The 15015-nt window shown below is 40.5% G+C and overlaps 1 protein-coding gene across 7 annotated transcripts in view; it reads right to left on the bottom strand.

Annotated features, from left to right (window-relative positions):
* The window catches only part of OSBPL5 (oxysterol binding protein like 5), a 136001-nt gene that overhangs the window by 34535 nt on the left and 86451 nt on the right, over positions 1–15015 (bottom strand). For all 7 annotated transcript variants that reach the window (XM_061999490.1, XM_061999497.1, XM_061999493.1 and 4 more), the window contains exons 4-7: positions 11550–11630; positions 10791–10892; positions 9066–9269; positions 3426–3510 (exon numbers count right to left, since the gene is read on the bottom strand). In XM_061999490.1, the coding sequence (XP_061855474.1) occupies positions 3426–3510; positions 9066–9269; positions 10791–10892; positions 11550–11630 (472 nt within the window). The remainder of the gene's footprint in view (positions 1–3425; positions 3511–9065; positions 9270–10790; positions 10893–11549; positions 11631–15015) is intronic.

Genomic DNA, 15015 nt, shown 5'->3' with positions numbered 1-15015 from the left:
ACATAAAGCTAAGAAGATGACTTTTTCTAGTACTGCCAGGATCCAGGGATATATTTCATTGTGGGATTGGTTTCAAATTGCAATCTTTCTCCTGGTCCATTGCTTCTATTTGTGACCCTTATTTCAATAATCTGATTTCCTTTCCAGATCAGAACATCAATTTTGGGAGAAGGGCCAGATGTCAAGAAAAGACAAAGCAACACTGTAAGCCAGGCCATCAGGATTTCCACAAAACTTCATCCACATCAGGCAATGGAGACTACTCAAAGCATGTCTGAAGGAAAGGACAGAGGTAAGGAACAAAATGTATATGTGGTTTAAGCCTTTAACCCTTGCTAATCTGCCACTTCAAATTTCCCTAGTAAGCCCTTGCTGGTAGTGCCCATGGCAAGGTGGAGATCCGCACTATGAGATTTAAGCAGATCAAAATGCTTAGGAAGTCTGGGATACCAGTTTGGATACCTCAGGGGCAGCTGCAGAACAGTCTGGACAGAAAGCTTGGGACAAGTTTCAATGACTAACTCTAAGCCACTCATCAGCATAAATCTGAAATGCATACATGGTCACTGGCTTGGAAAAAGCAATTTTCTTTTCTAAAACTGGCAAGAATGAAAGACCCTATGTTTTTTCAGGTTGAGTCCTGCAGGCTGACATGACCTTCAGATGTCTTTAAAACACATCACAAAGCAGACTGCTGCTGTGGTCTGTGAATGTGAATTCTACTGTTGCTTGATGGTGGTTCTGCAGGCTGGATAGAAGTCAGGAACTTAAATCGTACCAACAGTCTGTCACAGATGGTACAGCAGAGGGGAAAAAAGGGATTCTGTAATGCTGAGAGAAGAAGTAGGCCATGTAGCTGCTGATCATGATAGAGTTGCCTGGATAGCAGAACTGTACAACTGACATATGCTGCAACTCAATATTCCCCCGTAAGTCAGGGGCCTCCATGAATTACTGTCAAATCTGCCAAATGCTCTGTGGTTCATTTTCCACTACTAACAGGGAAGACTGTGTTAAGAAGAACATGGTGAGGACACCTCCTCAGAGATGCTGCAGATTCACACAATATTCCATCTACAGAGCAGTCATGAACATACTACCAATATACGCAAACTTTATGCAGAGGAACAGACTGCACTTGGTGCGGCTATGTCAGCTAGCTTGGCTCATTTTACCTTAATTTCCTGTCTCTCTTGACCACAATTGCATCCTCTTCATCCAGTATGTTGAAAAAATGAAAAAAAAACCCTCTTGGAGATGCCTCTTTACACCAGGTACAGCTATATAACACTCTACAACCATCTCAGGACAGTCTGAGCTTAAAATCAAACTGCATTAATTGCCAAGTATAAGCCTTAATTCGCTGCACTTTATATGTGTTTCTTTCAGTGGAATAGTTTCTATTCTTTGTATCCTTATCCGCATATGTTTTTTGCTGTTGGCTGACAAGACCGTTTCCAAGTCACTCATCTCCCAGCGTGACACCCGTGTGTTTGGCCATTTGTCAGCACATCTACACTGCTCAATGGAGTGGTTACCCCCAAACTGCCCCCTGATGGCCAACAAACAAACAGAAGAGCATTGCACTGTCACCATGCCAGAACAGCTCTTGTGCTTGGGAAGGAGGCCAGCCTTAGTGAACAGGCTGCTCGTCCCTCTTGTCTGCTGATTCCCATCCTTCCATTTCTGTATAAGGCAGAGCCACTTCTCATTGACCTCAGCTGTGAAGTCAAATACTCTAATTCAGCTGCGAATTACACCATTTTTCATGCTAGTATTTCTCAAGCAATTGATATAATCTTTTTTTTTTTTGTGAAGTGATGAGTGGAGAGATCCCAAAGCCTCATTGCACATCAGTTGTCCCAGTCACCTACACCTGACTCTCAGGATGCACCAGACACAATGTGGGTGCTCCAAACCTGTGAAAGTTGCTTGAGGGCATTGATAGTGCATTAATTATTCCATTCTTAACCAAAGGCCCTAGTTATTTTCTATGTACATATTTACAGTATTTGGAAAGTATCTCAGTTCTTCCTCCTTCCCTTGATCACACTGGCTTTCTACCTAACACCTTAAGACCCTACCTTAGAGAAGCAGCAAAGTAAAGGAAAATCATACTAAATCTTAAAGTAACTCTACTTTGATCTGCCTGGCCTCTGCAGGCTTCCTAAGAATCTTGGCACTTTTTTTCCCAAGAGATCTATTGAATTAATCTATCCCTTTCTACACAGGCAACATTTGGAGCTGGTTTGGAATCTTGCATTCTTTTACACAAAGAAACTGTAATTGTCCATAAGCTACAAAAGTACAATATTCAAAGAACCAGATGTGCTTCTATGGCTCTATATAGGTTCCACATATTTTCATATCATTTCACTACACTGGCATCTGCAAATGGCTTTTGGTGTTGAGATGGTATCCCTCACCATGAACAGCCCCCTTTGCACAGCAGGAGGAGGAACAGCATGCCAACCTGCAATGAAAGGTTTCCTCCCATTCTAAGTGCCATGTCAAAGGTGCATTTGGTATTGTCCCATCTTCAGCCTTTAGGACTATGTACACCTTAATTACAGAATCAGAAGGACTTTGTTTTCAAAGCCCTCAGTGCCTCATAAAAACAGCCTTGTGTCCTTTAAGTTACTCAAGATGAGATCCAAAGGAGCACACGGGCAGCATGAGCATCCCTGGTAAGGTAGGTGAAAAACATCCATAAATGAACAGCCTGGGTTAATTTGCTATGGCCAAAACCAAAATTACGGTAGTTTGAAGGTCAAATGGAATGAAAACATATTTTAAATCTTCTTATCTACTTATAAATCACTGATATTTTAGGCCTGCTAAACTCATTTATAGAGATTTTCCCATAGCAAGCTGTCATGCCTGTTATACACTGACCTAAATTTACCTTCCATAATTTTGTGAATTCTTAGAATGGTATTTTACATGCAGAGCCACCAGCATCTGGGCCTGCTACACTCTAAACCATGGCACAGTAAGTTTGCAGGAAAATCCTGGTGGTTGAGACCTCTATCAACAATTCTTCAATACTATTATGTCATTTGCCTCCAACAGATCCTACCTAGTGCCAGACACAGGCAAACAACCCATTAAAGTCTCTGAGAAAACAATTAAGCTTCCCTCTCATCCCAGTTTTGGGATCAACTCCTTCCATCCTTTAGTATATATTGAGTCAGTGTTCTTTCCCCAGCTGCCAGCCTAGGTTCTTCATCCATACACTTGGCCAGAAAGGTGGCTGTTCAGTGAGGAATGTGTAATGTGTCTGTAGTCTTGTTCTGACCATAGCTAATGAACAGCATCTCAAGCACTATTTTTTACTTTATGTACCATGTCTTTTGTATTAATCTATTTTCTTAATTAGCACAGAGTATGCAATCTGGAGAAAGCAAGTGGAGATCAAAACTTACCATCTGATTCGGAGGCTGCTCTGAAAATCAAGTAGCTGCTGGGAAGAGGCTGAGTGATTGAACCAACATTTTCTCCCTTTGGGCCCTGAAATGCACACAGACAAGTCGTAAGGCCCAGAAGACGCAAAACAGGCTGTTCAACATCTTTCTACCCTTCCTGGGCCAAGTGCGTATGTTTGTGATAGGAAAGAAAGCGGGAGAAGATGAAGTAATTTCAAGAGACTCATTAGTAATCATGATATTGCTGCTGCAGCTGCAAAGCAGTAATGAGCTCTGATGCAAACTGGGCTTGGACTAACTTATGCTCAGCCCAAAACCTACTCTGTTTATTCAGATCCTCAGGAATGCAAGAATCTCATTGCTGTCACTTGAGACAAAACCAGACAAATATTTGCTATTAGCCTTCTCTGTACAACACTTGAATGAGGTGTTCCATCTAGCCTGACACACTAGGAATCAAACACCCTCTATATGTCACCATAAAAGTACCAGAGATGCAATGGCAGCTTTTCTGGAGGGGAAAAAAGGGAAAAATACCTTCCTGCAAACCTGTCTGTGGGAAAAGAGACAGAAAAAAACACAGGCTGAAGACCAAAGGTCTCCAAGCATGGGCACGTGCTGCTGAGGTGTAGCCCTTCACTTCTACATCCAGACTTTGCGAGCCTTTATGTCGTGGTGTCTGGACTAATGGACACTTCAGGCTTTAACAAAAACAGGCTTTGCTTGATAATGTTGCCTTTAGCTTAGGAACTGTGGAAAAAACCCCAGATTCTAGTGTCTTGTAAACATCCTGCCACAGCGTGACCCTCCAGAAATGGTTCCCAAGGAGGCAGAGTCTATGGATTAGGCACTTCTTTGAGCAGAACCGCAGGCTCCTACTTTGATCTCTTCTCTGTTTTCTCCTCTCGAGGTCCAGAAGCTGCTAAGAAAAAAACAGTTCCTGTACCCAATGAGCTTCATACTCTCCAGGGTATGGATTTTATGCCATAACCTGGCAGTAATAAATAGGAGTCCCTCCTCCTCCCTTGCGTTTCTGAAGTGGCCCAGTCTCCTCCACTTCCTTCTCTTCCTCATTTCATAAAAAACAACATGAAAGCAGATCCGTTTTCAAACATACAGATATGTCAGAAACAAATGCAGAGTAGAAAACATCAATACTTGTATGACCGCTATGCCAACTGCAGGGTGGAAGGAGCAATTTTCTCCAGGATGTTCAAATACAGATTTCCTTGAATTGCTAGAGAATACCACAAAATGCTGAAATTCAGTTTGACTTTGACTCTCGTCCCTTACATGGGCCTTTGCAGAATCCCATCCTGCTCCCTGAAAAGTTTGTAAGCAGGGAAACAGTGACTGCCACTGAAAATTGTTCCTGCATAAGTGTCCAGTACTTAAATGACGATTTTATCTGTATTTTTGGTTTTGAGTTCCACTCAGTAAATCAACATCTGGAATGAATGAAGACTGCAAGCACAGGACAAGCATCACGTTGTATTAAAGTGTATGCCATGAAGACACAATGTTGAGAAGACAACAGTCTCCTGTCTAACTTCTTGTCTTCACATCTGTGGGGGTTTTCTGCTGACAGAAGAAATTGGGATCCTTGTTGCTCCTTTTCCCCTCCCCTCTCTCACAAGAAGTTCACCAAATTAAGACTGTTAAAAAGCTTAATAGTCAGAACTGGAAAAGTTGAGATTTGATTAGTAAACCAGAGCAGAGCAGCTTAAGCCATTACTAGGGACATTAATGCAATCAGGCATCATTCCCCACAGCATTTTTCCCCTCAGAAGCCTGCAGCTGAGAAGGGTGATTGAGAGCTGCTGCTAACACCATTACTTGTGTTTCTAGTGCGGAGGTTGATATTTGGGCTGTTGGGGGAAAGAACCCACAACCAAACAGTACAGATCCAGAGAACCAATATAAAGAAACACAAAAGAGGAGAGGATAACACAAAGTTTTAACAGACATTGAGGCACATGGATAAACACAAGGAGAAGCCAGATGACTGCCAAGGAAACATATTCAATAGTAAGGCATCCTCATACATGTAGGGGGCTGTTTGCCACAGAAAGAAGAAAGGAAAGGATGCCATAAAAAGAAAGTCAACATCTCCACAGAGTATCTGCATGGCAGAGAGGGATACTTTCTGTCTCCTAGCCTTTGAGCACTGTGCCTATTTAGATTCTAAGATTTCCAAGACAATGACCATCTCTCAGTAGTAGCGAATGTTATCCCTGCTACAACAGGACCTGGAGCTCAGCTGCAGCCTCTAGACAGTACAATTAAGAAAGGATCATCTTCAGATCATTCCTGTCTTTATATCTGATTTGAGATTGAGGAGGCATAATTAAACAGGTGTTGATGAGGCTTTGAAAAATGGAGTGAACTTACACTGTTTTGGATAGTATGATAAGTCATAAAACAAAGCTTAAAAAAGGGGAAAAAAAAATCCCTTTCATTAACAGTACTGTGAATAACTGTAAGAATGAAGATGAAACTAGCAGTCATATATTATGGAGTAGAACAAACAACTGTAAAAGCAGCAGCATTCAGCATAAGCCCATTACCACAATTCTTTCCTTTAAAGGAATTTCAAATCATATATATTCCCAGATTCAGTGGGTCTGACCCTAGCTCATTTTGTGCTCTAAGTAAATGTCAGAACATGCTGCAGTCAATAAAAGCCTTCCCACACCATGCTGCTGTTCAGCTATCTTCTGAGCAATCTCAAAGGGAAATATGAACTATTCCAAGATATTTTTTGGGACAGTTCAGCAAACTCTGTCAGCAGATAGCCCTACACTCCTCCTGCGAAGCAAGAGGCCAGGCATCCCCATCCTCACACTAATGACTAGGCTGGCATTCCCCAGTCTCCCACAGTCTCTTTGCTGCTTTCACAAGATGGACTCAGGGCCTCTGCAGCAGTATTCATACTGAGGAAGCTTTTCTTCCTGCTGCTCAGGCTGCTGACTGATTTTGAGACCATGGCAGTTTGGGCGTTGGGTTTACAAAGGCCTGGGCAGAGGAAATAGGCAAAGGGTCTAATTCACTGCAAAGGAGTTTCAGGCTAAAACTCTTAAAAAGCCAGGGAAGCGGTGTAGAATAAATGACTTTCTCCCCTCAGAAACACACTTCTAAGATAGCTCTAGACATCAGAGACTTTTCTAGGAAAAACAGTTCCCTGGTGCATATATTTAGCTTTGAATTATAAGTGCTGGTCCCACATCTTACCCAGATACCATTTGAAAGGTGCCCCAAAATTTCATCTTGCTCTAACTTAAGTTAAATGCCTGCACATTAAATTTAATTTGCTAGAACAGCTATAAATGCCTAGGGCAGTGCTTGAACCAGACACTTCTAAGAGCCTTCAGTTAGATACAAACATCTGCTGAGCAACCAGGCCAACACGCACAAAGGTGCTCATTAATTACTCTCAGCTACAAGTCCACTGATGTGAGTCAAAGTTGGACCATCAGTTCTAGTCTGGAAAATCCTTGAAAATGTTATAGGCCATTTTAGCCAAAAGTGAAACTTGTTTAGCCAGATCTTATTTCTCTTGTGATGGATGGTAATTTGGGCTTTTTGCTTAAGCTCAGGCTAATCTATATTTAATGAGAAATATGCTTTCTCTGCATAGTTATACATAAGTAATGTAGATCAGCCCATTCTGCTCCAGTTGCTTTAAAGAAGGCCAAGAAATGACATAAAATGAAACAGTATTTTTAGCAGTTTCAGTCTTAAACTGTTGTCAGAGTGCAGACAGCTTTTTTGCCATCAAGTAGTTTGCTGGTGGACTTGTGCATTTTGGTGTTCACCTTGTAGCTGAAAGCATCTATGACATGCAACAACTGAGGCTGCAGTCAGGTTTCAGGGAATATCCAATTATACAGATCAAATGTAGCTTTCTAAATCTCTGTCTCAAGTGACTTAGAATATTACTTGGACTTTAAAACTCAAATCTATTGGAACTTCCTCTAGTACATAAACATTTTCAGACATATATTCCCTTCATTTTTAATACAGTAATTCCTATTTCTGTCATATATTTTCTGAAGAGACACAAGAAGTAGATACATCTTCATACTGATAAAACCTTCTGTTTCTTTTGGATGATCCATATTGAGGGAAGGGCATTCCAGTACCACACTTCAGATCTGTCAGCAATACTACTTTTTAGTACTTGACTTGCACTTTTGATTCTACATTGTCACCATCTCTTCCAACTGTGCTTTTGAAAAGATTCAGTTGACCTGTCAAGTCACAAGGAATTTTTTTGTTGATGGCCAGCAAATGATTGACAACCTTCTTGAGTCCATGCTCAGAATTAAAAAACCACCAAAACCAAAGAAGAAGCACGGTAGTAATGTAACCTTTGGGACTTAAAAGAAAAAGCAATGCATCTCAGCACAGATCGGACCTGAGCTACTGTCAGAAAACAGCAGCTCTTACCTCAGTTGTTGAGGTTAGTTTTAATTTTCTCCTCTTACCCTATTAAAGATTGCAAGATTTTTTTATAGTGGTTGTCTAACTGTGTTTAAAACTGTTCAATTAACTGCAGGGATGAGAAGAAGTGAGTCTGCCTGATGTGCTCCCACAGGGCTTCCCCTCCATTTTGTTACACCTTCTTTTTGTTACAAATGCCTTCATCCCTCTCACATGAGTCTTTCCTTCCAAGTAGATTTACCCTGCTGACCACCTCACAGCAAGGCACTAGCATGTAATGCCTTGCTTATATTGGTGACGTCTCCTAGAGAATTTATGATTGCAATAACTCTACTGAGTCACCATTTTAATGAGGAAACAAGTTCAAGAACTTTTAAGCTTTGTATTCAGGGTATCCAGCTGATATTGCTCTCAGTGCCTCTCAGGTTTATAGACATTAGGCAATTTTTCTCTTTTTGCCTAAGGAAAGAAGAAAAGAAATGCAGCTCTTTAAAATTTGCAGGGAGTTGTTTTAAGAAGTATGAGAAATTATTAATCATTTGTGTTATTGGGATATCCAGAGGTCACTGCAGGAGCTATTGTCTCCAGCAAGACTGTCTCAGCCTGTGAGCAACAACAGACTGAAGAACAACTCAAAGTGAAGAGGAGAAAAGCTTACTATTTCCATTTCAAAGAAGAAAAAATTAAGGCAATCTATCCAGAGTCATACTTTTGTGGAACAGTCAAGGCTTTAGCAGACCACTTAGTTCCAAGTCCATCGCAAACAAACCAAATCTGAGAGGTATTAAAACAACCCCATTAAATTATTAATGTGATTTTTGTCATTTTTTGAGCCCTCTTCCAAAGTTGTGCAAAGCATTTGGTGTTTTGTGAGTCCTTGTTTTGGCAAAGTCAGTTAACTGGGTCTTTTCCTCATCTCTTCTTAAACATGTAGGCCATGGCTTGACACAGCTTCTAGGTATTGGGGTTTTTTCCTGCACTAACACACTTCCCCTTTCCTCAGTCTATGCACACATCTACACACCAAGAAGGACACGTTTGTACAATTAATCACAATGCATCACACTCACTTGATGTCCCATCATGACCAAGCTTTTGTGTCTTTAATCTTTTCATGTAGTCATTTCACTCTCACCAACTGAATAACTGCAAATCTAGTAACCAAGAAGGGGTTGTTTGACTCATCAGAGTTGTTACCTTCACAGCCCAGATGGATTGATCCAAAGGGTGAAAAAGTTTAAAACAGAAGCCATCCTTTTTGGAGGGTCTCTCAATCAGTTCACAAGAATGGAGCAAGATTGTCCCAACCCACTGTCCAATCTTTGGTGTCTTATAAATCAACAGCACTCCTGGTTTCAGAACACACCACAGCTTAGTCCAGCTCTTCAGAGTCCCACGAATCTGTAGGAAAGCAAGGAGAGAACAAAAAGCTGCATTTATGGTGTTCCTTTAAAGAAAACCAGCATGTATTCATTATTTATACAGTATTTCCAGTATGTGTTTCTCCCAAGGTCACACTATGATACACTTTCTTAGGAAAATACATTGCATTTTCTCATAGCAAACTCTCACACCTTGTAAATCTGGCTATTAGAGTCTAGTCTTCATATTTTTATTACTAGCTTAGTGTTAGCAGCTTGCTTAGTTTTTCAGTCTATCAGCAGTGCTGGCCCATGTGACATTGATTTGTTAATAATCATGGAGGACACGCCATTTAGAACAATACATAGAAAAATGTTATAGATAGTCTAACTCGACTTACAAGTCATTTTAATAGTGTTCTGCAGAACACAGCTATTAATGGGTTTTGTCAAAGACTCCATTTTTAAAAGCACCTTCTCCAGCTGGTTTACTTCTCTGTCAAACTCAATGCATACTCTCTTGTGTATAAAGACATTAAATCTGATAGCACATATTAAAGATAACAGCTTTAAGAATGGGGAAGTTTCTCAGTAAGGTTAGATTTTGCCTAAGGTCTATTGTCTTCAATGCACATAGGCCTTATGTCAGTGTTCTAGCTCTGTGGCCCAGCATGACTTGTTGGTGAACCAGAAATTTCCAGCCACAGCAAACATTCAACAAGTATTCTGTATTTTAAAAAATATCACTATTTATCCTCAACACCAAACAATATGAAAACAGTTTATTGCCAATCTAATTTCTTAAAACTTATGTATCTCACTTTTCTAGTCTCTAATACTGATTATTGAACAATGTTGAAGGTTTTTCACACTGGTCAAATGTGATTATACTGTTTCATGAAATCCCTGAGGGTCATTTTTGGTTTTATTTTTCTTAAAGAGCTATGTGTTTGGCAACGTTTGGAAATTAGGTTTGGTGATATAAAAGGGGCAACCAATTCACTATTAGTTGAGAAGACTAAACAGCCCCAAATGAGGACAAAAACATCTCTCAATGTCAATCCACATTATTTTGTCACACACACACAAAGCTGCAGGACTTCAGTGAGAAGCTGTCACTGCTGGAGTCTTTGCATAAGGAGAAATTACAGTTCTCATCAGGACCAACTGTCAACAGAACAAGCTGTATCTGCTCATTTCCAGGCTGTTACTCTGCCTATTCCCTCTACGTTACAAAACCACATCTCTAAGAAAATGCTAGCAGACTCTGTCAGAGTTTGAAAGGAAGAAATAAAAAAAGTACCATTCATTTTTGAGATCTTGTTGCTAGTTGAGGACATGAAATAGACAGATTGAGTTAGATTTAAGATGGAAAGTAAATATTCCCCATTAACTCCACTTTCACAGCAATGATTTAAGTACAGCTTTACAGCAACTTCAACTCAAAATTATTCAGTTTTCTTTCACTCAAAAAAGTGCTAGCACATAGATCTCAGACATGTCAGCTACTTCCCACTTATTTTTCCCTACAGCCTCATTAGCAATGGTCTGTATTCAATACCTTCAGCCAGTCTGCCGTGATCACAACACTGGGATCCTTTAGAGCACTGAAGAGTTGTTTGGTAGCTCTTTTCTTCTCCTGTCTGTAATTTTTTTTTTGGACCTGTTTGAGAACAGAGAAAATACAGCAGCTGTAATCCTGGCCTGTTTTTGGGAAGAAAGAACATAATGCACTAAGGGCAGCTATGTATAGCACAGCTAGAACTTGACCCAGAACAGGTTCCCCTGAAATGAGTGTGAAAAAGAACCAAACCATAATGAAACAGCAGATTTTCCTTGCTCTTGAAGTTCCATTAAACATAATTTAATTTGGCTTTTCTTTCAGGGGAGTGAAAAGAGGATGAATATCCAGTCCTCCTCATCCCTCAAATGAAAGAGATTAGATCTAATTTGACCCAAACCAATTTAGTTATACTTTTGGTTTGGTAGACAAGCAAGTGTTCAAGCAGTAATTTAGTCTAGGCATACCCTCCCCTATCAAGAAAAATAAAGAATTACAGTACTCTTGAGGTGTCTAATGGCTCTGGAACACGCAAACAGGGTGAAATAGTTAAACTGAGTTGTCCTGTTTGCAGTTTATAATCTATCCCTGTATATAAAGCTGGTAAACGCCTTTGGCCTATAATGACTCCTAGAAGAGTGAAGGCTTTTCTGGGTCTTCGGAAATGACTCAGAGTAGTTCCCAATGGTTTGTTTGGAAGGTATTCCTTGTTTTGTAAAAGAAAGGCAGCTAATGCTAACTTGGCTGGTTTGCACATACCTTCAGTGTTTCCTTCTTCATGAATTTGGCTGTGGGAGACACGCATTCTTTGTCAGACCCATTGCAGAACTTATACTCAATCTAAAAAAAGAGGGATATAGGAAACAGGAATGCTTTAACACAAAGATGTTCAAGTTACGCTTTAATCAAGAGTCATTTACACCTTCCAGGAACCCACCAAAGAGCTGATTGCAGGCTATCAGCAAAATACCAGGCAGGCTCAGAAAATGCTTATTTCTTTCTTTTTGCAGTAATAGTTGGAAAATATCCCATGAAGTTTTCTTCAGATTTCTCTCATGCAGACATTAATCTTGGCAAAATAAGTAAAACTCAAACCCAATCCAAACCCCCTATTCTTGTTCATAACTTTGAAACCCATCCATCGCTTTTCAGATCTGAAAGCATTTCAATTCCTGGACTAAAAATTATGGGGAAGCTGGTATATATCTTTCAGAATTAGACTTGATATTGGCAATGACTGTTGCCCTAGTAGAAATGTCCAGAAACACGAGCAGGCAAGAAATGACCTAGTCATGTTATAGATAATACAGGCAATCATAATCATCTTGGCCTTGTGAAGTGAGGTACAAAATATAGTCACTTCAAATCGTGTTTGATGGTGTCAGTGCTGTTTAAATTCTTTTTCAGAGGCTACAGACTGATCTCATGATTGTACTTATGAAAAAATGCTCTACTTTTTGTTAGACATTATCACAATACCACTGTTCCTAAAATAATGTATGCTTTAGAGACTACAGCTCTCTGGAGCTCAACTCACACTGAAGACTCCTACTTGGACAGGTACTGTCAGCAAATAGTCCAAGACCTGGGGAGGGTTAGTGCTGTGAGAATTATGGTTCAGTCTGGACTGTGCTACTTTTAATGTGACCTTGGGGAAGTTACTTTCTCTCTCTGTACATCTTTTCCTTCCAACCTTTCATGTGCCTCATGCATTCAGGCTGTGATCTTCTGGGGTCAGGCACTGTCTCTCCTACTATGCATGACAGTTTTATAAAAAAGCTCAGCCCTTGGCCACCTTGATTTAATGACTATGACACAAAAATGAGCTGTACTAAGAAAAAAATGTATCAAACATAGTTCACATTTATATATTTCCTGCTGTGATGTAAAACAAACCCACTAGACTCCCAGACTCTCTCTCCTTTATGTCATGAGTTAAAGTAATCTTCTTACAAGGCCTTCAGTTTTGAGAGACACACCATCTTTTTGCCTCCCATTGACATAGAAATCTCCCTAGCTACTATAGCCACAAACCATGCTGAACATGAATGTGAGCAGGAAAATATTTAATGATGGCCAGATCAGTCCTTTTCACACAACTTCAATAAAAACACACAAATGTGTGAACAGGTCACAGCAAAAAGGCTATCAGTTATGCTTTGGAGACTGTGTCAGGGGCTAAAATGGGAAATAAAGGTGTGTGGTCAACTTAGCAAAACTCCTTGTGGATTAGAAATTAAGCACAGAAGGTGCAATTTGCAACAGAGCCAAGGTCACTCTAGAACCTATTACTTGTTCTCACATATCCTTACAGTAATCTTCCACTAAAAATGAAACTACACCTTATACGTGATTCTGTGAAATGAAAACTCTATAGTGGCACATAAAGACCAGTAAAGTCCTTGATTTTACCGTCTGGTTTATAAGTCAGTTTGACTTTGGATTTACTCAAGCAAAATATATACTCTTTGACTCCTGCGAATTATTCAGTACTTGTCATTTTTGTTTTAATAGCAAGCTAAGCCTGCCTCCTCTCCCTGCAATGCAGTCTCTGATGTATATTTCATATTTCTGCACCTGGGACTTCACTGTAAAAGCCACAAGATTTATGGTGGGGACCACTGCACAGATACAACTTCTGCGTGAAGAACTGTGCCCACGGGGTTTTTGTCACATTTTAAAGGGCAGTGGCAGGCACTTGGGAGATACACCGTAAGCTTCTTTATGAGGAGACATTTTTAAGTGCTTAAATGCCTCTGAGCAAGAATCCTTCAGAATTGTTAGGAGATTATGCTTTCATGAGCTGAGATGCATGTCCTCTGAAACTGGTCAGAGGAATTCCCCCCCTTTCTCCCAATTAGCAGGAAGAATGTCCTGTCCTTGAGATACAACTATGAGACAACTGTTTGTCAGTAATTTCACTCCCTCCAGTCTGACAGATCAGATGCAGAGAGAAATACTGAGTACTATTCCCTATTAGCCAGAGTGAGAAGCAGAAAAAGCACAGATGTCCCTGAGATCCTACGAAATCCTGCTCAGGTGTCTGCAGAACATCAGGGTGTAACAAATGTGTTTTTTGCTTAACTACTTAAAACACACTACAGTCACTTATCCAGACCATTACATCCTAGCACTTAAATAAATAATACAATTTTGGCCTCTAAGCTCACTTGGCTCAAGGAAATTTACTTGAAGATTAACTCAGAAACCAGCAACTGCCACAAACCATGCAAACCTGCACCCTAAACCTGCTGCTTGTGGGGATAGAGACAGAGACACTTTCATGGCTCTACCAGCCACACCTGCCTCCTCCTCTGAGTCTCTCTCGGTTATGCTAAAAAAAGAGTTAAACAACCACAAGAGTTCAAAACTCTGTCATTTAGGCAGAGAGACATTGATTCTGTCTCCTCAGGTGAGCTGACTCGTAGCTCCAAGACCAAAGATTCCTCGTGCCAGACAACACTGCTATACATGTTATAAAGCGTAGCTTTGGCAATAAAGTGTCTACTGCACCATGAACTGAACTTGTCTCTACGAGTGATTCTTGGCTGCTACAGCAGGCTACCAAGCTAGTAAAGGATTTGGAACATATCTCACGTGAGGAACGGCTGAGGGATCTGGGGCTGTTTAGCCTGCAGAAAAGAAGGCTCAGGGCAGAGCTTGATATGGGTACAAATGAATAAAGTTCAGGTATAGCTACCTGAAAGGAAGTTGTAGGGATGCATGGGTCATTCTGTTCTCCCTAGTGAAAAGCAGTAGAACAAGAGGAAATGGCCTCAAGTTGCACCAGGGGAAGTTCAGGCTGGACCTTAGGAAGAATTTCTTTACTGAAAGGGTTGTCAGGCATCGGAACAGGCTGCCCAGGGAGGTGGTGGAGTCACTGTCCCTAGAGGTGTTTAAGAGATGATTGGATGTTGCACTTAGGGAAACAGTCTCTAGTGTTTGTTAGGACTAGGACAAAGACTGGGCTCATTGATCGTAAAGGTCTCTTCCAGCCAAAACGATTCTATGATTCTATTATTCTGTTTCTGAGTTTCACGTTCCTGCCTTTTCACAGGAAAGGTGGGATTTAAGGCTTCAGGACTGCGGGCTGCTGATAGCAATGTACCATTCCTCCATGTTTAACCTGCCAAGTGACTTGAAGTAACATGATTTCATGTTTTTACATTAATCTGTCTTAATAGTTTTGATTGTACCTCATAGCATATGTAAGATTCAGTAAATT

The sequence above is a fragment of the Colius striatus genome, chromosome 7, assembly GCF_028858725.1.
Source record: "Colius striatus isolate bColStr4 chromosome 7, bColStr4.1.hap1, whole genome shotgun sequence".
NCBI lineage: Eukaryota > Metazoa > Chordata > Aves > Coliiformes > Coliidae > Colius > Colius striatus.
This window is presented reverse-complemented; position numbering and strand designations above follow the sequence as displayed.